Here is a 26,110-nt window from a genome sequence, read left to right as displayed (position 1 = left end):
CCAATCAGTGTCAGCCTATGGATCCATTAAAGTCATAATAATTGATGTATTTAACAACTTGGGAGCAGCAGAATGACCTTTGAAGACAACACTGACAATTTATCATCTTAAAAAGTTGGATCAGTGCATCCAACAAACATGGTGGAGCAACATCACATATTTGGAGTGATGTTTTCTGGTCATGTGAAATATATAGCTGTGGTCAGAAGGTTACATACACTCATGAATGTCGCGATAATTTGGGTCTTTTAATGATTTCTCAGAACTGTTCTTTTTCCAGGGTGGAAATATTGTGCAGCATGCACCCAAACCACATGCTTTTGGTAGCCATCAACAAGCTTCTGACATAATTCTGGCTGGCTATTCTCCTCGGCAGAATTGCGGTAGTCCTCCTTTTTCATTATTCCATCCACTTTGTGCAATGTACCACTACCACTGGCAGCAAAACAGCCCCAAAGCATGATGCTAACACCGCCGTGTTTGACAGTTGGTACAGTGTTCTTAGATTTGAAAGCCTCACCTTTACACCTCCAAACACACCTCTTATCGCTGTGGACAAATAGCTCAATCTTTGTCTTGTTTGACCATCAAACCTTTCAGCTGCAAATTTCAGTTGAACTTGAAGGTGTTGATTTTGAAGCTGGGGCTTCTTTCTTGGTCAGTGCCCTCTCTGATGTGAAACCCATTTCACTGTGGACAGTGACACTGGTGTTCCAGCAGTTTCCAGTCCACAGCAGATTGAGCTTTGAACGTTAACTTGTACTTACTGTACACAGTTGCTTCAACTGATGATTTTGGAATCTGCAGCAGTTTAGAAATGACTCCAAAGACCTTCCCAACTCATGTAAATCTGTAATTCCCCTTAGACCTTCTCTGAGTTCCTTGGACTTTCTCATTGTTCATTCATGCCCATGAGGCCTTCTGACCACAGCTTCTGGCCAGGATTTAGCAGATCCACTATATTCACCAGTGTATCTCTGCTGTAAGGCACCACGCAAGTAGCATACACTTGTGAGTTTATTAGATGAAAATAGCAGCTGTGTCTGGAAACAACACTAAAATGAGAATGAATCACAACAGCAAAGTCACTGCCTTTTATACATAATAGTGACTGCAGTGAAAATGCACTCAAAACGCGGATTCGAGTGCTAGTGTTCAGAGGTTCTTATCCATTCCCAGATATTTTTTTATTCAGTTTTTAATATATACAGTCTGCACCTTTTTCCCCCTTTTCTTTCTTTCTTTTTCTTTTTTTTTTTTACACTTGCACCTCTAAAAGTATACTTCACGTTAGAAACAAAAATGCCGGCAAGCTGATGGGGCATTGTGTGAGAGAGGGAGGATAAGAGCTGATACTCAAATCAGATACCTGTTTGGTGTCGGATTTTCGGGTATTGGACATTCTGTCAGTCCAAAGAAAACTACTGCATTTTGTATTTTTCTTTATGATACGGGAGAAATTTTTAATTAATTAATTTATTAATGTAATTATTTTGAGGTAATCTTGGGGGGGATTTGTTAACACTCTAGAAAGAATAATCCATGGGTGCTTTCCCACGCTCTTAGACGGTTTCCAGCGTTCTCACATACATTCCTGTGACCCCAATGACGCACAAGGGTATTACTGCTTTTATTGAATCCGCAGGATGCTATACTGCACAATTAAAGATTAGCGCTCACTACAGACACCTATTGATTGCTAATCAGCCGAGCATTTGATCAGTAACACTGAATAGTTCATTTTTGCTCTTGGAGTTTAGCTTTTCCTCCTGTTCAAAGTCCCAGCTTGCTCCCCCACCCCACCCGCTTTTCCTCTGCGAGCGCCCCCTGCGCGCTGCACCTGTACTGCTGCGCCTTGTGCGTCAGAAGATGGCAACTGATTCTTTAGACCCATCTGTTAGAGGAGCTGGCGGCAGACCGAGTCGACCTTGCGAAGCGGCGGCGGGTTCTCCTCTGGCTGCATCTGCACCGCACGCGTTTATTACGTAACAGCAACGTAACTTCAAACTTTTGGTGACAATTTTTACGCACGGATTCCCAATTTGCACAAGTAGGCGACCACACCGCTGCTCTCCTTCTACTTCAAGCGCGCTGCAAAGAGCCGTGATGCAAGTTTATATAGCTGTGATATTCGCTTATGGAGTGTGGGGTAAGTTTAGCAACTTATTTTCCTGACCAATTTATGGGCTTGCTGTAGATAGGTTATCTTTTTCAAGTGGTATAAAATCATTGTGTTATTCACATTTAAATTCAATATATTGGACATTTTTTAAATAGCCGTAAGGTGATTTCAAGTGAGTATTGTTTTTATGAATTCATGGATAATAAAGAAGGAGACAGACAGAGAGACAGAGAGGAGCAATTTTCAGGGTTTGTGTCGAAGGGATGTCGGCAGCTATAGCAGGATAATTCTGTTATTTTCACCATGGACTGAATTTGAAACCGTTTTCGATGCAGTGACTATTCCACCCACTAGTAACCGCCTGTAATATGCTTGAATGTAATCTTATCTGGATGTGGAAGTAATTGCAATCAGCGGGAGCGAAGCATGACCAGTTAATGTCTTCAGTCCCGTTTCACGTTATTAGGTTGAGGATGTTTGTTTTATATCTTCATTCCATTTATTAGGCATATTCTGTGAAGAGAGCAGAGATTTTTTTTTCTGTTCATTACATTATTTAAAATTAGATTCTGGTCTTCTTCATTTAAAGCATTTTAGGATCTAGTGCGATAGCAGTGCATTCACTACTGTAACAGTAAATATGTGAGTTGTTGTTCGTCACTGTTCGTCACTTGTTTGGCATCCTGTATTGAGGTTTAGAGCAGGGGGGAAGCCTGCCAGGTGTTGTCTCTGGTCTAATCCAAGCGGAGCCACTGCAAAAATGAAGTCATCAACGAGAATGTTTGGGACATCAGTATCTGTCAGGTACTTTAAAACTGCGTTATTTAGATGGATTATTCACCCCTTCAGGTTCAGTTGGAGATTTTTTTAAGGTGGTCATACTGTACAGATCATACAATAATTAGGACAGCGTTAGCCTGCCCCAAGATTTTCTTCCCTTTTTTCAAATATCCTGTCTTTATTTCCCCCTTGGAGGATTCTTTGTAATTACTTCCTGTTTTATTTTGATAACTTTCTTGGTTTTCTCAGTTCTTTCTCTCATTTGTGATCTTCTGTCTACACTCATTAGTTTCACCTGTGTTTAATTAGCTCTCTGTGTGTACAGCCCCTTGCATCCTCTGTCAGTTGCAGATTTGTCTGTTTCTCTTCCGCCCCATGGTCTTGTCTCCATGTGGTTCCCTGAGGCTTTGTTTTCACTTTTAAACCTTCCAATTTATTAGTTGGACTCTGTTTTGAGTATGCTGCTCACCCTGCAGTGCCTTTATTGGTGTACAGCAATAATTACGCTTAATGAAAGTCACCTTTGTTTTTATGTTAGCCATTCTGCGTTTGGATCACCTCTGAACTTTACCCCAACACATGACAAACAGTCAAGGAAGAAATAGGCTTCATATCTGTTTTCTTTGATTACACTCTAGATAGAAACATGCATTAGAGGATGAACTGTCCTTACTGAATGCTGTCTTTTGAAAAATGGATCTGCTGCAGCAGAAAACAGCCCATTAAGAGCCTAGTTCTTATGTTGTCACAGTCAGGTGACTTACTACCTCTCAAAAGCTCACAGGGCAATGCCACAAAGGTCTTTGGAACTGCAATTCACAATAAGTCATTGGAGACTGCTGAACCACATCTGTGGAAAACCATCTTCTCTGAGTTTGTTTCAGAGCATTTGCCTCTTTCCTTATCAGCTTTTGTGGGGCTGCAGCATATTGAAACAATGACAGAGGCAGTTATTGTACCAAAAGAAATATCTGAGTAGCTGTACAACCATTTTAAAGCGCATTTAATGGGCTTTCTTGTGCTTTTCACTCGAGTGCACATTTGAGCTCTTTATTAAATGTATTTTATATAGCAAGTAAGGCAGATAGTTGCATAACAGTGCTGAATATCTGCAGCTGATCTTTGATGCCATAAAGTTCAGCAAAGTCATGAAACTTATCAGATGAGTTTATTTTGTTTGTATTCCTGACATATTTCTGGGATTATGAATACAGATATTACTGGGTTATTTTCCCTACTTTTTCTTCATTGCTGTCTAAGCCTAACAATAATCGACTTGAAGGGTCTCCAAGTGCCAAAATCACACTTTTATCGGCGTGTATCTTATCTGGAATACAAATTACACTTTAATGTAGGTGAATGCCCTTATATTAGTCTAAACACATATTGTAATTCAACAGTAGTCCCCCAGATGCATCTATTTTACAAGTAATATTTTCAGATAAATGAATGTTAAATAAAAGTACAAGTGGGTAAATGTAGAGGAACTTTATCTAAATATTAACATCTTGGGAAACTAACTTCCTAGGAAAACAAAAAACAGATTCTCAGAAATAACTCTACAATTATGCCTCAACTGAAGTTACAATTAGACTCACCAAAGGTTTGCATTGGTAACATTTGTGCCCATAACTTTTATTTAACTGGACAAGTGATCAAAAAGAAATTCTTATATCATTGGGAGCCTGATATGTTCAGAATATTTAATTCTCTATTCGGTTGTGATGAACTAGCAACAGATATTTTTCCGCAGTGCTGGGCACTGGCAGAGTCATACGGATCATGTACTGTCGACTGAAGTTACTTTTTTTTCACATACAGCACACAAAAAGAGTGAAAAGTGTTTTTACTGTAGGAAATACTCTGGTTTTGATGATGGGTGTCAGCTCAGCTCAGTCACATTACACAGACTCTGCAATAGGGGTCTAGCAGAGAAAAGACCACTTAATGTCCAATACCATGAACTGGACATTAGAGTTCACATGTACCGCTCCACTGGGTAATTTCTAGAAACATTAAGGACTGCAGTGCATGTATGAAATGTTTAGTCAGAAAGTAAACTCAAAAGAAGCCTCCCTTCATGCAGCTTCTCAAAGAATATTCCCTACAAATGACCAGAAGCTGATTGGGTACTGTTTATCCTACTGTTAAAAAAATTATTGTAAAATTAAAAAATGCCATAGTGTTCCCTACTGTTAGACTTTGGAGTTTTCCACTGTTGTGGAGAGATGGGATGCTATATTTTAAAGAAAGTCATCCTGTATTAGGGGATTAGGCATTATGTGTTCAGGATCTGAATATGTAATGCATTAAAGCTGTTACTTTGCAGCCTTAATGCTCCAAGGCTAGCAAGTCTTCCTGGGTCTTTTAGAGTTAGCCTGCGCTCAATATGTTTGAACACCCTCTTTTAATCTGATGCTGATACTTATGTGACAAATTCTTCTGTCACAGAGGGAATAAATTCATGATGAGTGACGGGAAAAATCAGCTGTCACAGACGATGAGCTCAAATGAAATGAAAATGTAAACCCGTGCCTCCACAAGTGTCACCCAAGGCTTCTAGAAACTTAAGTTAAAGTGTGTTTATAAAAGACTAAAATTCTAAAGAGTTTATTAGATTCTGGAACCAGTGCCTATAAATTATTGTTTCCAGATATCCCAAATTCACTGAAGTGCTTTGAGTGCTCTGCTTCACAATATGGAAAGTGGTGTAATTTCCTTAAAAAATGAAACATGATAAAAAAAAAAAATTCACTCATAAATGAGGCTGCAGAGCAGCTGATAAGCCAGGTATGGGTGATTTTACAGACTAATTATATAATACTTATAAAGTACTTTGTACACTGTGCTGTTTCCACATGCAAATATGACTTTGCATGATTGCAGGCCAGCATGCCATACTGCGGCACTGTAGTGGGTTAATGATGTGTGAGATCTTAGTGTTCCCCAAGTGATTTAAATTCCAGATTGAACGGATTTTGAAAAATAATGGTGTTTTGAAAGCTGAATTTTAATATATTGTTCATAATTTATTACTAACAGAGGGATTTCATGAAGAATATGAGAAGGCTGATAGTCTTAGTGAGCAATGTGATGATTTTAACTATTTTAAATGTACATAAAGGATAAAAGTGTATTTTATGATGGCAGGTGCTGCAAATATCTCAGCTTGTTAGTACAATGCTGGTATTTTATCACTTACTTTCAGGAAAAACAAAGGACAGGCAGAAATGTCAGGTACACCGGGTGTTATCAGAATAACCTGGAGAGTAAAATGATTTTCCAGTGTTTTTGCAGTTAACAGAATTCTATGATTAGTGTTGATTCAGTTAAAACACTTCGTGGTTGTGCGATGAAATGCTCCAGCTTAATGTGTAAAATTCTGTGACTTCTACTGGACAGAATCCATTTTTCTGTTTTCAAGATGTGCAACTGATGAAATGATTTTTTTTCACAGAAAGTAAAATGTGAGGGAATTTGCTGTAAACAGTGCAAGCTGTGGAAATGCACAGCACGCCATGAATGAAATGAGGGACCTTTTGATTAGTTGGCACCTTCAGCGGTTCAATTTGCATGATGCCTCAAAGGTGAGATGTTTCTAGTCAGAAGCAGGTCATGTTATGGAGTTTTGTTTTTTTTAGGGCTGACAGGATGATAATTGTTTATTAACTCAAAACATTTTTATACAACACACATACAAAATATGTAACATCAAATCAAGCACTAGTAAGCCACCCTGCACATTTAGCATGACATTCCATCTTTTACAGTGGACAGTGTGTTATAAATGCTCAGGCCGGGGGGGGGTCAGCAAGATCTGAAGTAAAAAAAAATTGTTAATTTCTATTTAAAATTTAAGGTAATCACTTATTCAAAAGATAACTTGATAAAATTTAAGCCAATGGGCAGTCATGTTAAAAGAGTTTGATTTCTGAACAAAGTAACCCCAAATATGATTTTACTGTTACCAAGCAGCGCTACTGTGTAAATATGTTATCGGCCTTATTTTATTCTGGTTATAAATGGTTGCCAGTGCAGGGATGCCAGTACAGTATTAATGTGTAACCTTCAGCTAGCATAAACAAATAGAATTTCAGTAAGATGGCATGGCTGAATCAAGTCTGTTTTACATTTGCTGCATGCATCAGTATCATAACCACTCAGGAGGATTGGACTCAAATGCAGGACTAAAGGTTTTCACAAGCACACAAGCGTAGCAGCAGTCCAGGCAAAAGCTCTCAGTTAGCAAAGTCCTTGGTTCCATACAAACAGGCAAACCTCTCTCCTTCAACTCCCTCTCAAACAGAAGTTCTAGCTCTCCAATTATAGGCCGTCTGCACAGAAGACAACAAGGTGGGCGATTTTTCATAGCAAAAAGCAAAGCAAAATAATCAGCAAGGAGCCAGTTGATGAGCTCTTGATTTGCTCTCTCTCTGCTTGCTTGTTGGTCTGATGATAGAAACCAGGAGACTAACCTGAGCTCCAAATGCAGGACAGAATTGCTTCCAGACATTGGAGGTAAATTGAGGTCCTTGGCCAGTAACAAAGTCCAGAGAGATGTGAGACCGTGGATGACCGAGAGTGGGAAGCAGTCTGTTGGGAGAAGAGCTTGAAGGCAAAAATCTTTGATGAGGGAAGGCCACCAAACTAGATGTTGCTGGAAGTTCTAGTACGATTCTTTCCGGAATGACAAGTGAATTGAGCTGTGTATGCCACAAATATTACCTGAGAATGGATTTTCAAAGGGATAAAGATGTGATTTGTTGGTCCTTTACTGGGGTCAGGTTCATCCTGTTTTGGACCAAAGACTTGATCTCTCATGTCAAGGAACCAATGGATCCAACCAATCTCATTGTACATCCTGTATAATGTCAATAAAGGCATTCTATTCTATTCAATGACACAGGCCAGAAGCAGGATGGTTTCTTCTTCCATGGTTTCAGACGGGGAAAATTGATAGAATAGAGCATCGGGTTTGACATTTCGGGAACCTTGTCTGTAAGTAATGGTTCGATTGAATCTGTCAAAGAATAGTGCCCACCTGGCCTGCAGAGCATTGAAACACTTGGTGGTCTGGGGATAGACAATTTTTTTATGGTCAGTTCATAATACGAAGGGACGCTCCGTGTCTTCCAGCCAATGCCTCCACTCAGGCTAGCTCGTTGACTCGCAGCTCACAGTCTCCGATATCACAATTGCACTCTGCAGGTGAAAGGCAGCGAAAAAAGAAAGCACATGGATGCATTTTTACCTTCTTTTTGCTAGAATTTCGGAGGTCTGAGGCCTCCACTTCCTCTGTGAAGTGTTTTGTGGGATATGGTTGAGTAAGGACCAGTACATTGGCAAAATGTTTAAGGGTGTCAAAGGCATCCTGGGCGGTGGTGTTCCATTAAAAAGTGACCTTGGGAGACGTTAGTTTAGTTAATGGAAAGGTAGTCTTGCTTAAAACTTAGATGAAATGACGATGATCTCCAGAGATGTAGCGCAGCATATTGTAACCCATGTGATCTGAGGAAGAGGCTGGGTCCAAGTCCACTGAGTCCATTTCTTGGCTATTATAACCACTCAGGCAGTTTGGAGTCAAACACAGGACTAAAACTTTGTTTACTCACAAGCAGACAAGCACAGCAACAGTTGAGGCAAAAAGTCTCAATTAGTGAAGCCCTTGTTGCAGACAAACAGTTCCTCTCCTCCAGTTCTCTGTCACCAAACACAAGTTCTAGCTCTCTAGTAACAGACAATCTGCACAGCAGACAACAAGGTGAGCGACTTTCATAGAGAAAAACAACAAGCAAAGAGTCTGCTTTACTAACTGTTTACTAACTGTTATAACAGTTAGTAAACAGTTAGTAAAGCAGACTCTCATAAGGTAGTGCGAACCACTACCTTATGTAGTGGCAGCAGACAAGATGATCAGGAACAAGTGAGCTCATTACTTTCAGGAGTGTGGCGCCAAAGGGCAGAAACCCAAGATGAGTCCCGCCCCCTGAAAGACAAGCGTACATTCAAGTCACACATAAACACAAAGAAGAGAAGAGAAACTGGTGAGTCGGCACAGGAGGAACGAGGGACCACGACAGCCAGACAATACAGTTTGTTCTATGCCTCCAAATAATTTACATTCTGAAGTACATGAGTCATTCAAGATTGCTGATTAATAAAATACAGCAGCTCATCATAGAGTGTACAAAGAACAGTACCCTAATGAGACTGACATGTTACACTTTACTGACATATTTGACAGGGATACAATAACATTTTACTTCTCTGCTTTGTTTACAGCACTCAATAAGACAGAGGAGAAGAGGACATGCCCACTGGGATATTTCCCCTGTGGAAACCTGACCTTTTGTCTCCCCCAGCTCCTGCACTGCAACGGTATCGATGACTGTGGAAATCAAGCAGATGAGGAGAACTGTGGTGAGGCATTGTTTCTTCTTGAACAATTGTTAATAAGCTCATATGGCCTCATGCATACATCTTCAAAGTACCAGCTCTCCAAAGCCCTTAGGTAATAGCTGACACATACATAATGTTTGCGATTTTGCTGGTTTATTGGTTCATGTGATAAATTGCTGGTATGGGTGTTCTAAGCAGAAAAAGCCCTCCTTATTGCCTCTGAACAATACTGTGTTGGAGAAGTTCACTGATGCTAACACAAATCTGTAAACCTGCAAACCTCTTAGCTGTTCTTGATACTGGATGGTGGCATGGGAAATGGTATTAATATGCATGCTGGCTGCTGTTTTTTGTAATATGTTAAATGACATCTATGATGTACCTCTGAGTCCTGTAAAGCTCAGGGCTGAGCTCAAACTGACCTGGACCCAGAAGCAAAGGCTCAGAGCTGGTTCCTGACTATGAATTAAGCTGTCGGGTGTCTGGATACTGTAGGTGGAATAGAGCATGGTTCTCAATTATTTGCATGGCTGTCACAATGTAGGTATCATGCTTAAATGTTACCAATTTTCCTCAGGACCCTCAATGTTTGTTTTTGTCAGGGAGGCAGAACGTTTTTAAAAGCAGTTCAACAAATGAAATCATTATAGATAAAGAACTGAAAGGTTTTTTTGTGTGTGTGTTTGTCTTTTGACTAACCTTTTAATTTCATCAATAACTTTGAAATAATTTTCGTTTTGTTTGATATTTAAAAACAAAAGAGGCCTGAGAGTTAGAGGGTTCAGAGAAGTATCTTAGCTGTTCCTAGGACTGCACTCTTCTGGATAAAGATCTCTGATGTTGTGCCTGGAATCTGCTGGAGCCACTCTCCCAGTTTTGTGGTTACAGCTCCTAATGCTCCTATCCTTGTCCATATACACTATATTGCCAAAAGTATTCACTAACCCACCCAAATCATCATTGAATTCAGGTTTTCCAGTCACTTTAAACCTTTATTTTTGATTTTACCAGGTAAAATGTTTGAGAAGCAGTTCTCATTTACAAACATGACCCACAGGTGTATAAAATGAAGCACATACAGTACACATGCAGACTACTTCTACAAGCATTTGTGAAAGAATGTGTCGCTCTCAGGTGCTCAGTAAATTCCAGCATGGTACTATAATAGACTGCCCGGATCCTGTTCTTCACCTTTAGCTGACTCCTCAGGACTTGCCTTACTCCCTGGAGGTGGTTGCAGCTTTCCTAGTGGTCTCTTCTTGGTTCCTAGTTTCCTGTGGGATTCTAAGGTACTTGGAGCTATCCTCAGTGTTGCTGTGGTCTGCTTTTAGATCCACTACTCAACGAGCATTGTTGTTGTACCTGCAGTGTCACATCACAAAAACATTACACAAAAACATAATCCAAGCAGAATAAATTTTTAAAACCAGTGAAAAAAGTTCTGAAGTCTCTGCCCTCCTGTCCCATTAATACATTGTACAGCATCACATACCTTTTTATAATTTAAAAAAAATCAGGAAAGAAGGTGTGCATCGGGATGCAGCGATTATGACTTTGTCCAAAAACAGACAAATGAAACTGCCAACAAAGAGTTGCTCAGTCTGCAGCACACATGTGTAACTACACCATGACTGGATGAGTGCTTCAGAACGTGCCACAGAATTCTCCGTGTTTCACGATTTGTTTTCAGTATCGAAGCGAAGCCAGTGATAAATGAGCACATCCACCGATGCACATTAGAAATAACAGCTACAGTTAAAGTGTCAAAGTTCACATTGCAAAAGGGTCAGAAAATCATCAAGACAGCAAATTATTGATGTGTAGCACTAATCAACTCTGTTAATGATTTTTGATTATTCATAATAAGATACAAAGGCAAACATTTTACTTTGAACTCCATTCAGTGCTTTAATCCTACTTAGCAGAATTCAATTAATATAAAATGTAAATAAACTAATAAATTGTAGTCTGATTTAGCAACACTGAATTAGCTCCAGCTGTGGTTTAGATTTTAATGATTCAACAATTATATGGAGTTAGAGGTATATTTTAATGCAGAACATTTTTACTTTTACTTCAGTAAAGTTTTATTTTTACAGAATGTACTACGGCTGGGCGATATTGACCAAAAGTAATATCTCGATATTTTTAGCTGAATGGCGATATACGATATATATGTCTCGATATTTTTTCTTCCCAAAAGTATAAACAAAAAGGCCCTTCTGAGTCAAAGCTACATATCCCAAATGTCACACAGGCACTTTTATTAACATTCAGCTGTAGATGTACATGAGAAATTGCTCAAAAATAAACTACTGGCATATTTAAATAATAATGCCCCTCGAGTAAATTAATGCTTTTTTCCTCCATAACAAAAGACTCACAGCTGTGCTATTAAAATGTAAACAGAAAAGATACAGAGTAAAAATATCAAAAGGCTGCTTTTTTCTTTAAAAAGTCAGTCTGCAGTGAAGCAGACTTCACCAAAGTGCTTCCTCCTGTGTGTACTCCTGTACATCTACTACTCTGTGCAAATAACAAAACATGAATAGAATAGAATTGAATTGAATGCCTTTATTTTCATTATACAGGATGTACAATGAGATTGTAAACAGACTGATGCACTGATGTATCACAGCAATGGGTCCACCCGCTCAATGCGGCGTCTTCTATGGGCTGCATCACGAACACACGAAAAAGACCCACTTCCGCTATTAAGGTCACATGACTTACAGTTCAAACCAACAGCCAGGGACTCTTGGGGGTCCGGGGGATGCCAAAGCGTACGAACGGACGCGGTACTAAAGCTGTCTGCACACAAACCAGGGTGACAGCAGAGGATTTCAGGTTTCCAAAGTTCTCCAAAAGTCGCCGACATCACCGGAAAAAGTCGCTAAATTTGTCGCTGGTTGCTTTTTTGAAAAAAAAAACAAAAAGTCGCCACCGGGGTCTGAAGAGCCGTTAAATCTAGCAAAGTCGTTGAGTTGGCAACACTGCCATGCTGTCACTTCCTGCATGATTTACGGGTGAAGCGGTGAGGGAGAGAGGCGGGGCAGTGTGAAGATCTGAAGAGACAAACTGGGAGAAGAGAAAGGAGAACTGGTGGATCTACAAGTATGATTGTAAAGCGACATAGACTATATCAATATAAACTATATTGTCTCATCTTATATCGTGGATGAAAATATGTTGATATTTCTTAAAAACTCAATATATCGCCCAGCCCTAGAATGCACATATACTGTAGTATTACTACATTTATATAAGTATAGGGTTTAGGATACTTCTTCCACAACTGTAAAAAGTTGATAATCAGCATTTGATCAGAGCATTTGTTCATGTTGTTTATGGAAACAATGAATAGTAGGTACCTGCCAGAAACAGTTCTGCTAGTGTCTTTATGAACACTATTGAGATTTCTTAATAAACACATATATGAACTTATTAAATTAAAATAAAAAATAAATCAATCAAATTTTACAAGAAATATTGTATCAGTGACAACAGACAACAGATGTGGAAGTCTCCTGTGCTCTGCAGGTCCGGTGCAGAGACTGGAGTGATGGATCTCCAACAGGCATAACTAAAGTCAGTCTGCTGGTTAGCTGCACAGAGATAACAACAAACCATGAAAACCTAGCATACCGAGCACGCACCAGCTACAAGGATGGTGTGTAATGTAGTTATACGAACCTTTAGATATACACAAAATGACAACAGCAACTTTAACTGTTCATCAGACACTAGTTCATTTAGTTGTCGCACAGCCTCTCTTCCTGCTCACTCCACAGACTGCCTGTTCACAGAACCTGTAATATAATCTGGATATAGTATTATAATGGAGCCTGAACCCACAGTGAGCGGAGCTCTGCAGCCAGATGTGTACAGCTGTTTCACTGAGTGACATCTGGCAGCAACATAAACACGTTTTATATTTGTTCACATTTTGGAAAATTTGGTTCACTCATTTGACTACGAAACTATTTTTCTTAGAAATGATGTGTGCTCCTTGTTATGATGATTTTTTTTAATCATAAAACATGCGGAGAGTTACTCACGAGAGCCTGAAGCTGCAGCAGCGCACGATAACCAGACACTTACATGCACAATGACTTCTTTGTGCACGTGGCTGCTGAGTTCTATGCACAAAGATTGTTGTATTTATGTGCAAGGATCAAATACCTGCCCCAACGAAATTAAATTATTTGCTCAGATCGTGTTTTGTGGTATAGACAGCTTATTGTTGTTTGCAGTTGTGATAGCTGGCTAATGTCTCCTTGTGCTGCCTTCATCTTCGCCTCTAGTCTTCTTTTCCATGGAGGGTACTGCTCCTTGTGGCTGTTGTTGACCTCATAGTCAAGCATCTCAAAGATCACTGCTGCCGTGGTATACATCAGCTGGTTGGTTTCAGTGACGGTCACAGTAAAGATTGCCCATAGTGCTGCATTCACATCTTCTAGCAGACTTTCAGAGGGTACTTCATGAAGTTTCCTGCTTAGTCATGAGCGTCTCTTTCAGGTCGGCTTCTCTGTCATTCAACGTATCAGTTATTCTTTAGCAAAACTGGCTGCTCAACCTAGACTCTATGGTATGGATAGACCAGCTAATTGTCTATATGAATACCAATTCAGCTTATCAAAATTGTATAAGAAATGTCCTTATATATTTATATATTGCACTTGAATTGCATTTCTCAGAGTTACATTGCATCATAAATAACACTTATTGATAAAAAGGTCTAAAGCACCATAAAGTATAGAAATACTAACCTTTTGATGTTGGAGCTTCCTCACCTGTGCTGATTTGGAGCTCAGATTGGTGAAAGCAGAGTTATGCATGACTGATTTCAAGAATTTATCTTGAGGAGACAATCATCAATCGTGACTCCTGTGATGAAACAGATGCAGCTTATAAACCAACTGTCACATTATAATGAATGACATTTTTCCTCCCTGACTTCCATCCCTTCCAGAGGTTTCATTTAGTCATCCTGCAGGAAGAATTATGATCTGATGTCAGTTTTATTTTCAGCTGGTGCTGGTGAGTAGAAGTTAAATAATTTCACAGTATGCAGTCACAAATATTAGTACATTGCCAGCTATGTTAATTTGTTTTATTCATCCTACTTCTCTGCACTGAGCTGCTGTAATGCAGAAATTTCCCTGTCGTGGGATCATTAAAGTTTTATCTTATCTTAGGTTAGACTGTAGAAACAATAGTCGTTCTTTTTTGGTTTATTTTATAATCTGGCGTGCAGTGTCTGTAAATACTTGGACATTGACATAATTTTTAGAATTTTGCCTCTATGTGTCATTACAGGGGTTTTTGAATCAAACAAGCAAAATGATTGAAGTGGCAACTTTCAGCTTTAATTTAAGGGGTTTAACAAAAGTATTGCATGAACTGTTTAGGATTTACTGTCATTTGTATGTACTGTAAAGTCCCCCATATTTAGACCCTGGAAAACACTAACTTAATTGTAAGTATAAGAACTGTTTGTATACTTGTATACATATCATTTCAATAACTGCCCGAAGTCTAGAACCCATGGATATCACCAAATGCTGTGTTTCCTCCCTTAAGATGCGCTGCTAGGGCTTTACTGCAGCCAGCCTCAGTTGCTGCTTTTTTGTGGCACTCTCAGTATGCTCTGTTGGGCTGAGATCATGTGACTGATGTGGCCATTGAAGAATATCTAATGTCTTTGCCCTGAGAAACTTCAGGTTGCTTTTTTGCAGTATGCTTTGGGTCATTATCTGTTTGCGCTGTGAAGCGCTCTCTGATCATTTTTGCAGCATTTGGCTGAATTTGAGCTGCGTACACTTGCTGCTACTTCTATTAACAGTTGCATCATCAGTAAACAGTGGTGACCCATTTCCACTGTCAGCCATACATGCCCATGCCACAATATTGCCTGTGCCATGTTTGACAGGTCATAAATCCTAAAAATCATTTCATATCTTGATTGTGATCCACTGCTATGGAAGCAAAATGTCTAAAAACTGAAGTAACAAGCAGTCCTCCGACACCCCCACCCCCATCGTCCGATAGCCAAGGGGGCAGAATCATAATAACTTGGATCTGTTAGTGGGTGCTCTATTAGTGGGTGCGCTGCCATACTGTCCATATCTTGCTAGTTTGCGATGCTGCTGCTGCTGCTGCTGGGATGTAAGCTCAGATGTCACCCTGGACTTGGATGCCAGACAACAACAGTCACCAGCTGCCTCTTTTATTTCATCATCTCAAAGGCTGAGTCAAATCTATTGATAATACAATTTCTGTCATGTACCGCGGTGTGGCAGGCAGGATGGAGGACCCCAAAGCAGGACACCAAAGGCGAAGGCTTGACTGGGACTTAGCTTTATTAAATAAAGAAAACAAAGACGGGCTGGACGGGAGCCAGCTGCACAAACTCTAACTCAAAACCAACTCTAACTCAAAACCAAATGTGACTTGACTTGACTTGGAGCGCACATGCATAAGCATCGACGACCTGACAAAGAACTAACAAGAACACAGACAATATATACACAGAGGGATAATGAGGGAATGGGCAACAGATGGGAACACAATGAGGCTGATGACACAAGGGGAAGCAAAACTAAACACACTGCACCAGAAACCAGACGCTACCAAAATAAGACAGGAAGTGAGACAAGGGAACAAAGACGCAGACTTGGCACACAGACAGAACGTAAACAGGACCATAACAGAAACCTAAACACATGGGGAAAACACCAGGATGCCAAACTACACACAGAACATGAGACAGGACTAAAACATGAGAACAAAATATACATAGGCACAACGACAGAACACAACAACATGGAAAGCAAAAACCTAATGCAGACGTGACACCAGAAGGATACAGAAACCTAACACAAATGACTAAACAAAAACCATGATAACCTAAAATTGCACACTTTCTGTAAATCCTATAAACTTCATTTCACTTCGCAAAAATATCACTGTGTTCTTCTGCTATATGATATATTTAACTAAAATTGCTGATCCGAACAATCAATGATTTATAAAGGAAAATCATGAAAATTATCAGGGGTGCCCAAACGTTTGCATCTCACTGTCTTTCATTAGACTGAGGCTTATAGCCTGGAAACCACCATATGTTGAACAAGTCCAAAGGCAGATTATTTTGCTGTAACACTGCCATGCAAACAAGGGAAAAACTGTCCTTTTGTTTTGTCCTCTGATGTAAATTATAATGATAATATTCTAAAACTGCACACTAGTAACCAATAACTTATTGAGAGAATATAGGACATCACATCACACTGTAAAGAGAGTAGACAAAATATTTGTGGCTGAAAACCTGGAAGTGCCCAGGTATAAAGAGAACAGAAAACATATTGCATTCTGGGTAGTCACCACATTGTTGTTTGTGCAGACACCAACTGGAAATAAGGAGGAAAACACCCAAAACACCTACGAGAAAATCAACAGCACAATACAGAAAGAAGCTGAATGAGGCAAAGAAGTGTTACTAGGAGAATATAATCAGAATTGGAGAAGTTGGTCCATCTTCTAAAAAGCGCTTCACGCTCACATTCGGCCGTGTGGGACTGAAGCACTCTCAGCCACTGGGTCATGACTCTGTGATGCATGCAGACAATGACACTTACATAGTTTATTTTACTTATTTTTTTTATATTGTACTATAATAATTTTTGTTTTTCAGTGTTGTATTATATTTGTATATATTTTTACATCTCATAGCATTGCATACACACAAAGCATAAAAGCTTTACTTGGTATTTAATATGCATAATAAGTATAATAATATCATTACATCTTCTACTAGTAGTTACACTAAACTTTGTTGTGAATCTGTTCCACAAAAACTTTGAACATTCTCGGTCACATCGTTCGAGTTATGTCCGATGTTATATTCACACCATACAAGCATGTATTAAAAGTCTTGGATGAGTTCACATCATAATGATCTTGACTGCAAAGGTCAAAAGTCAAGTTTTCTGCCAATCTTGTGAATGTGATAACTCGAACGATCTCACCTCCATCCATCCATCCATCCATTCTTCCGCTTATCCGGGGGCTGGGTAGCGTTGGCAGGAAACTAAGCAGAGAAGCCCAAGCTTCTCTCTCCCCAGCCACCTCCTCCAGCTCATCCGGAGGAACCCCAAGGTGTTCCCAGGCCAGCCGAGAGATATAATCTCCCCAGCGTGTCCTGTGTCTACCATGGGGCCTCCTCCCGGTGGGACATGCCCGGAACACTTCACCCAAGAGGTGACCAGGAGGCATCCTAATCAGATGCCCGAGCCACCTCAACTGGCTCCTTTCGATGTGGAGGAGCAGCGGCTCTACTCTGAGCCCCTCCCGGATGGCCGCACTCCTCACCTTATCTCTAAGGGAGAGGCCAGCCACCCTTCAAAGGACACTAATTTCTGCTGCTTGTATTTGCGATCTTATTCTTTCGGTCACTACCCAAAGCTCGTGACCATAGGTGGGGGTAGGAACGACCGGTAAATTGACAGCTTCACTTTTACACTAAGCTCCCTCTTCGCCACGACAGACTGGTGCAGCGTCCGTATCACTGCAGAAGCAGCCCCGATCCGTCTGTTGATCTCCCGCTCCCTTCTCCCGTCACTCATGAACAAGACCCCAAGATACTTGAACTCCTCCACTTGGGGCAGGAACTCATCCCTGAGCCAGAGAGGGCACTCCACCCTTTTCCGACTGAGGACCATGGCTTCAGACTTAGAGGTGCTGATTCTCATGCCAGCCGCTTCACACTCGGCTGCAAACCGTTCCACTGCGAGTTGGAGGCCACCCCCCGATGAAGCCAACAGGACCGCATCATCTGCAAAGAGCAGAGATGAGACTCTGAGGCCACCAAGGAAGAAGCCTTCCGCCACCTATGGCTAGAAATTCTGTCCATAAAAATTATGAACAGAATCGGTGACAAAGGGCAGCCATGATGGAGTCCAACACCCACTGGAAACAAGTCCGACTTATTACTGACTATACGGACTAAGCTCTCACTGCGTTCGTACGATCTCACCTAGGATGTTCAAATTCACACAATTGATGCATACTGTTCAAGCTGGAGCTATCAAATGTTACACACTTCAAAGACTTTACTATAACAGCACTTTAACTCACACCCACCCTCCCCCATTACGAATCCCAAACAGCCAAGCTTTGGTTCACACTCAGTGGTCCTCTTGTTTTGTCTTTTATTATGGCATAATGTTTCATTACAACATTTGATGTTTTAGTGCAAGTGCAACAGTTTTGTAGTCAGGAGCACTGTTGTGTTTCAAAAACTGGTTTGCCTAAAACAAACACAATACAGTTCATTAGGTATCATCTACATTCCCTCTTAGCACCTAAATGGTGAGCAATTAGCTTCTGAAGAGCCACTAATCACCTTCCAGGTTAAAAACATGTTGAGCCTCACACGATCACAATAACAGTTTAAAAGATGAGCATTTGAAAACCCATTTTTGTAGTATACATAGATCAGCTAATTGCCTATATACTGAATACCAACTCAGTTTATCAAAATTGTTTTAAAAAGTACTTATTTATTTATACTTTACACTGCAATTGCATTACTCAATGAGTAAAAAGGTCAAAAGTCCCGTAATTACAATCTTTGCAGGCTGCATCTACCCAACATGTAGTTACATTTCTCAAGCAGTGCACATCAGATTACATCGTAGGTTACTGCGTGGGGTTCAGAGGGGATTTCCAGTTACGCACAATGCAGAAGATTAATTCAGGCTTTTTTAATTTTTTGCAGACCCTTGTTTAAAACATAGAAAGTATTTACATAATAAGACTTGGATTTGTTTATTGTTTTAATATGACAGTTAAAGGGTAGCAAAAAAGTTGACAATCGATTCTTGAAGTAAGTAATGGGACATTAGCATTTACCTTTAGTAAGAGGTTATCTTTTTACAAAGATGTCATTCACGTCCACCTTTAACTCCACACCTCTTAAATGTTCTGCTCTCAAAGAGGAAACATTGTTCATCTTGAAAGATAAAATTCTCTTGGTTTATTTTCTTTTCAAGCATCCCCAAGCAAAACACCAGACCAGTGTTGAGGTTAATTGCGTAAATGTCCTTAGAGATGAGGTAGTGCAAACATAAAATTCCACCTGACAAAGCTAAAAACTCCTAAATGAGAAAACTAAATAAGATAAATAAAGGTTGTTAAATTTGACTCCACTTGCCAGGCACACGGCTCCATCAAGCCCTAATGTGGCATCTCATTGAGCCAGAAGATTTTAAAAGCCTGGACTATTATAATGTCATTTTAAATACACAAATTTGATCGTTTCTTTATTCCATAGTTTGGAGGTGTTCTAAAGATTCAAATGGTGTCTCTTACCATAAACACCTGCTGAAAGTAGTCACTTTCTCTGTGATATGTACAAAAGACTTTATAAATTTAGGATGACATATATGCGCAGTGAAGACTGAACCAGCCCACCCATCGGTGCAGTAGGAGCATCTTTTCAGACTGAAGTGTCATTTTGTTATCTTCAGTACTCAGTCTGACCCCTTTTAGGCGTTTTCGGGGGTGGGTGGGGGAGATATCATGCTGGTTTGATGTCGCTTGCAGTCAGGGCTGATGATGTTGCTCCTCGCTTGCTCTTTTAACCGTGTACAGTTTATCACAGAGCGGAACAAGCTTAGAGAAAACCGCTGTCAGAAAGTCCCAATGCCACTTTCAGGTCAGCCGCTGTTCCATTAGCTTCCGTGACTCTTTGCAAACATTTACGGTTACTTTTGGGTTATGAATGCAAATATCTATATATATTTCGCAATTCCTGGCATCCCTGTTCACATTGCTTCATGTCTTTCAATAACAGTTGATATTAGGTTAAATATATTGTAAGACAAAGAAAAAAGCTTGTAATAGCTGTTTGATCAAAGATCACTTAGCTCATTAATTTATTGTTCAAATAGTTACACATCCCAGCAGCATATTCAAATATAGTTTCAGCTCTATTACAGATTAAGTGATTGGGGTATCAAACCAGATGCCATAGTCCTGGGATCCGTGGCCCTTTATCCAACATATCATAACACCAAGTGTGATACCAAGTGGTTTAGTAACTATTATGTGTTACCAACATGTCATCACAATATTTTGTTTTTTCATCTACATAATATCCACCCATGCTTGCAGTAGAAAATTATTATAATTCAAGTTTTCCTACTGAGATGCAATTTGAGGTACTTGAATATCCATTAATTGCAGTTCAGAGGGCGTTTTACTCTGCCGCATATATTTTACAGTTATAGTTAATTGTTATTTTTCAACATCAGCATTACATTAAAAAAAGAAAAAAATGAAAAGAATGTCAGCTTCTAAAATGTGAAGCATGCATTTGGCTGTAGGTATATAAATTTATGATGATCGTTTCCACCTCAACTTACAAAGTATGGCAGCTTCAGCTGAGAAAGAAAGTTTACATAAGGGTGAGCAATTCATTTTCCCAGGGGGCCACAAGAAACTCAGACTGTTGTAGAGGGCTTCCCTAATAAGCCGAACTCAACTGCAGAATTAAATTCAGCTTATTGGTGCAGCTCTCCAGTTTCTCATGTGGCCCTTGGGAAAATTAATGGCCCACCATTAGATTGTATTTATGCGTGTCCCCATGACCATGCATTGGTCAAACAGCATGAGTGCAATGCACAGATGCTCGGCTTTCCTCAAATTCTGGAATTTCAAACTTGATATTGATGCCCGCTGCTCTGTGAAAATGTATTGAGGTAGAGCCCTGTTTATTTCCTGTGCTTTTAGTGACATATTTTCATTACTTAGGTAAACTTAGAATTTCATTTATAAAAACTGGAGGGCAGACTTCTTGGACAAGCGGTAACTCCCAGCAGATAATCCTAGTGAAGTTGGTTGAGAGGTCCTGTTCACTAAATGGAATGAGTAGAGGTTAGGCTGTGTCAACACAGCCGCCATGGAAATCCATGATGGATAAAATGAATTACCAGTTTTAAAATAGCTGTTTCTGCCTTTTGGGAAAGGAACAAAAGAGGAAATAAAAGGAGAATAGTTATGTAATTATAATTGCGGTCGATTCCAGCAATTATTTTGAGACTTGTGAAAATAAATAAATTAAACACGGGCCTCTAGTTATATCTCTAACTCCATTATTGCCTTTATCTATTTTTTCCCTCCATGTTTGAACAGCAAGCCAAATTATTGTTTCATCAGAACAGAGGCTGATGTAGTGCAACTACTTTTAGTCTAAGAAGCATATAGTATTTCTCCAGTTGGAATCATTATAAAAACTGAACCCAGAAGTGGTGTTTATACTGTCAGAAATGTCAGCATGTTTGAGTAATATGCTTAAATTAAAGTATGTATTTCTATAAGCTTTTAAAAATGTGCTCCTCCCTATTGTGATTGGCTGATTTCTGTAAAGCTGACAGATAGGTATCTGACAGATACTGTATCAGCACTGAAATGGGGCTGACAAGATACTGAGTCAGATGTTATCACTGCTGACAAAAGAGCAGTAATCCTTGCTGACATCTTTTCAAAAATAAGCTGGGAAAAAAACACCACTTTAATGTAATAAATATAAAAATTGTTGCACAAGTCTGTAAAACACTGTTTCCTCAAAATCAGTAATGTTGTGCAAGATTTAAATACAAACAGAATGCACAGTAAAACATTTAAACTAAGTAATTTTTTTATGCTACCCTGTACTTCTACTTCACTGGTGATCTAATCAGGGTCTTGTTTCTTGCTAAATACACCACCAGCTGATAACTGAAAGACAAGTGATCAGAGAGCTTTTCTTAAACTGGAGAGAAAAAAGAGAGAGCTTGAGTTGTGAGTGAAATGGCAAAGAAAATAATTCTTAACTCCGACTTTGGAGTTTGAGAAATATCTCTAAATGTCACCCAAGTTGAAAGCAGCAGGGGTTTGAGTGGTGAATGTCTTTTTAAAGAAATGTATAACGTGTGGCTCTGTCAGTGTTCTCTGTGCCTGTATTTGAAGGGATGTAGGTGGTTGATAATAAAAGAGGATAGGGATATAAGAGGATAAATAATGTTTCACAAGATAAAATAAGAGGAAAACTTCTAAGCAGAGTAATGAATTCAGGAAGACTTCTAAATAAAACTCTTGGATGTTTAGAAGGCATCCAACCCCGCTCTGTGTGCACAGATTTCTAAACTGAGCAAACAGATGCATATTTCGCATACATACTAAGCATAAGATTAGTGTATATACAAATGAAAGAGAAACTATACAATAGCAAACATCCATTTTAATAAACCCTGAACTGAGTGCAGTGATTTTTAATCCATCCAGATGCTTTTAATGCATTTGATATTATACCAGCTAAACATCAGCATGTTAGTATTGTAATTGTGGGCATTTAAGAGAACTGAAATTGTTGTTGTACCATGTACTATAGTTTCAGTGTTATTTTCAATTGAATTACTAGACCAAAAAAACAGTGCATGCATGTCACAGGTTGAATAGGATGGAGGTAGCTGTCAGGGTTTTGGAATATGTGAGCGTGGAAAACTAGTGATGGAAAGGCAGAGCGAGCTCGCTGTGGCTGGCAGGTGCACAGTGGGTTAGGAAGGTGAATGAAAGCGAGCAGAGGAATGAAATAGAACTTGGCTGACGGGCACAAGAGAAGAATGTTAGTATTAAGCAAAATCACAAGGCATTAACTAGCCCATATAGAGTGCAGAGGCCTAAGTATAGATGCCATTGTTGCAAGCTGATCAGACTGGCAGAGGTGTACTGGCAGAGCTCGGGCAGGTGTTCTGCCTGGGTTGTGTTAATGAACCACAGGTCTGCATGCTCATCTGATCAAAGCACCATACTTAAAACATCATCCTAACTCTGCTTGCTTCCCTGTCCTCCTCTTATCTTTCTTATTATTTTTTTAGACATTCAACAGTGAACATTTATATTTATAACAAGTGCTGTTGACACACCAAGGAGGAAAGATATCAATTATGATCTTAAAGAAGCAATTGCTGCTGCCTATGAAATGTGAAGGCGCACATACCTCATACCAACTGTCAAGCACAATGATAGAGGGGCAGGGCTGGACTGGGACAAAAAATCGACCCTGGCATTTTTGGCTTAGACCGGCCCGCAGCTATGTCTTAAAAGCATTTGACACTGTCTTACGCTTGTTCAATGTGGGCATACCTTTTGCTAATAATACTATTTTACACTTACTTTAGTAATGCTTAAATTGCAAAGTTTTACGTATCATTTAGCAGTTTTAAAACCTGTTATTTCACATGTTTGAGTGCTTTTTAAAGCATGTTTAACCACAGCCTAGAGGCTACAAATTCAAACTACTGTGCAGCCTTTCAACACACCTTTTAACCTAAATATCTAAAATGCTATGATGGACACTTGCTGCTCATCCAACACTTCTCGGCCTTGACCGTTTGCTATTTTATCAGATCAAGGTGCCGTGGCTGCCAGATTTGGGGAAGTATGCAAATGCTAATAAATATTGATACTAATCCCCTAAGCTAAGAAAGAGAGAGCAGATTTCTCCCATACTGGCTTCTCTTCATTGGCTTCCTGTTAAATCTAGAATAGAATTTAAAATCCTTCCCATAATGCACGGTTTCTTTTCATTCACCTTATTTACTTTGTTTATACTCCACTCTTCATTTAGTCATTAATTGTTATTAATCTCTGGCTCTCTTCCACAGCATGTCTTTTTTTCTCTCCCCTCAGTCCAGCCGGTCGCAGCAGATGACTGCCCCTCCCTGAGCCTGGTTCTGCTGGAGGTTTCTTCCTGTTAAAAGGGAGTTTTTCCTTCCCACTTTCATTTTGACTGCTGGGTTTTCTCTGTATGATTGTACGGTCTTTACCCACAATACAAAGGGCCTTGAGGTGACTGTTTGTTGTGATTTGGCGCTATATAAATAAAATTGAATTGAATTGAATAATCAATCACCATTGCTCATGATTCTCATGTAATAGAGTTAACATTAGCTCCATCACCTCAAAGTCCCTGTATTATTCTAACTTTACTACCTACTTACGTACTACACTTTCCCGCTCACTCTGTCCCTCGGTTTCCTTTTCCAAACCCTGCATCTCTGGCTGCTCCTCTCCCTGTCCGCTGCCCCCCCCCCCCCCCCCCCCCCCCCCCCCCCAGTACCTACAGCCTGCTGTTGCTGGAGCCTTGCTGTTACAGAGGATGTGGAGGCTACAGCAGCAAACATGTCGGTGATCTTTACACATTTTGTAGCATCTACAGTGACACTCTTCAATTTCTTTGCACGTAACTTCTCAGAACACGCTCCCCTTTTTTGTGCTGCAAATACGTGTTACGGTCCAAACCAAACTACTGCAGCATCTGTGTGCAGCACAGAGGTAAACACAGACAGCGATTAGAGCAAGACGACAAGTACGCACTTTGTGTCCTTTCTGTGATATGAACTGATACAAAGCAAGTTCACCCTTAGAGCCCAACCTAATTCACAGGCGTGAAAATCGCTTCGCTTTTCTCCTGTAATACACATGTAATATGGTAGAAAACTTGATGTTGAGACGGCAGAGTCACGCCCTTCTGCCGCTTTCGTCACACGTTCGTGGTTCGAGACCAGCTAGCTTGCAGGGCCGGAATTGAACCCGTTTCACGGCCGAGCACCAAGTGCTTCAGCGGTGGAAAACCCGCCTAACGGTTCAAATTACGGTATGGAACTCCGAAACCCTGTTGGTGGGAAAGAGGCCTCTGTGGCACCCATTGTTGATTTAATGGCCCTCTTCTTTGCCATGCCCTCTATGCTCAATTTGGTCAGGACCCTGCAGAAAGTTCGGCCTGCAAAGCCCAACAGCCCACCTCAATGGGCTTACAGTGGGTGATCCAGCCCTGTCTCTAGCACTCCTCTGTCAACTCCTGGTACACAGTTCCACTCTTAAGCTTTATAGATGGGCTCTTCCCAGGGTACAGCAAGTACCACCATGATCACTCGTTTGGTGGAATTGAAGAAAAGGGCCATTTCTGGACCCAGTGTAGTTGACACAATTTGCTCAGAAAGGGCACCGGCTGCTCAGTTAAGGAAGGAATCAAGTCACCCTTTAACATGAAGCACAACTTGTCCACTACACGCCTCTTCCTCAGCACCAATGACTTAGACATTTTGGGGTTCAAAGGTCATCCTTGTCCATGCTATGAACTTTTCTAGGTGATGGTAAGATCATCCATGATGCCTTAATTGGAGGCTGTCTTGTTTGCCATATTTCATCTTTGGCCCTTGGCATTCAACCTCTGCTGATCTCACAACCACCTTCATGGCCAGTAGTGATGGGAAGTTCATCTCTTTTCAGAGAGCCGGCTCTTTAGGCCCGGCTCCCAAATAAGAGCCAGCTCTTTCGGCTCCCAAATGGTTCTTTACTTGTTATCATTTGTAGCCTCATATTTTAGCCTAAATAAGCAAGAATGAATGTTTTGTGTGCTGAGAAGCCCTTTTGCCTTTTGCCGTCTTTTTATGACAAACTTTATAATTGCTTTATTTTGTCCATTTGTCCTGTTAAAAAAAAAATTAACATTTTAAATAAACTTTTATTGGAACACAAGTCAAACTTGCAACACTTTTGCTTTGTGTTGCAGTAGTATGGGTTGTAGTTGCAGTTTGAGGGAGGGCAGTGGATGCCGGCAAAAGTTGTTGGTTCAGGACCGGACTCACCAGGGTCAGTAGACGGAGACCTAGCTTGCCCTCTCTTCTCCAACTGCACCAAGGGATGGACAGTATGTTTATGGTGGAACCTGCTATCACTATAATTTTTAATTTGTAATGA

General features: G+C 40.2%; 1 protein-coding gene across 1 annotated transcript in view; it reads left to right on the top strand.

Annotated features, from left to right (window-relative positions):
• Positions 1 to 2,106: 2,106 nt before the first annotated feature.
• The window catches only part of rxfp1 (relaxin family peptide receptor 1), an 87,117-nt gene continuing 63,113 nt past the window's right edge, over positions 2,107 to 26,110 (top strand). Inside the window, exons 1-2 of the mRNA XM_030739746.1 lie at positions 2,107 to 2,149; positions 9,185 to 9,322. Coding sequence (XP_030595606.1) covers positions 2,107 to 2,149; positions 9,185 to 9,322 — 181 coding nt within the window. The remainder of the gene's footprint in view (positions 2,150 to 9,184; positions 9,323 to 26,110) is intronic.

Source organism: Archocentrus centrarchus, chromosome 10 (genome assembly GCF_007364275.1).
Source record: "Archocentrus centrarchus isolate MPI-CPG fArcCen1 chromosome 10, fArcCen1, whole genome shotgun sequence".
In the NCBI taxonomy this organism is placed as follows: domain Eukaryota; kingdom Metazoa; phylum Chordata; class Actinopteri; order Cichliformes; family Cichlidae; genus Archocentrus; species Archocentrus centrarchus.
Note: the sequence above shows the minus strand (reverse complement) of the source record. Positions and strands in the feature narration are given on the sequence as shown.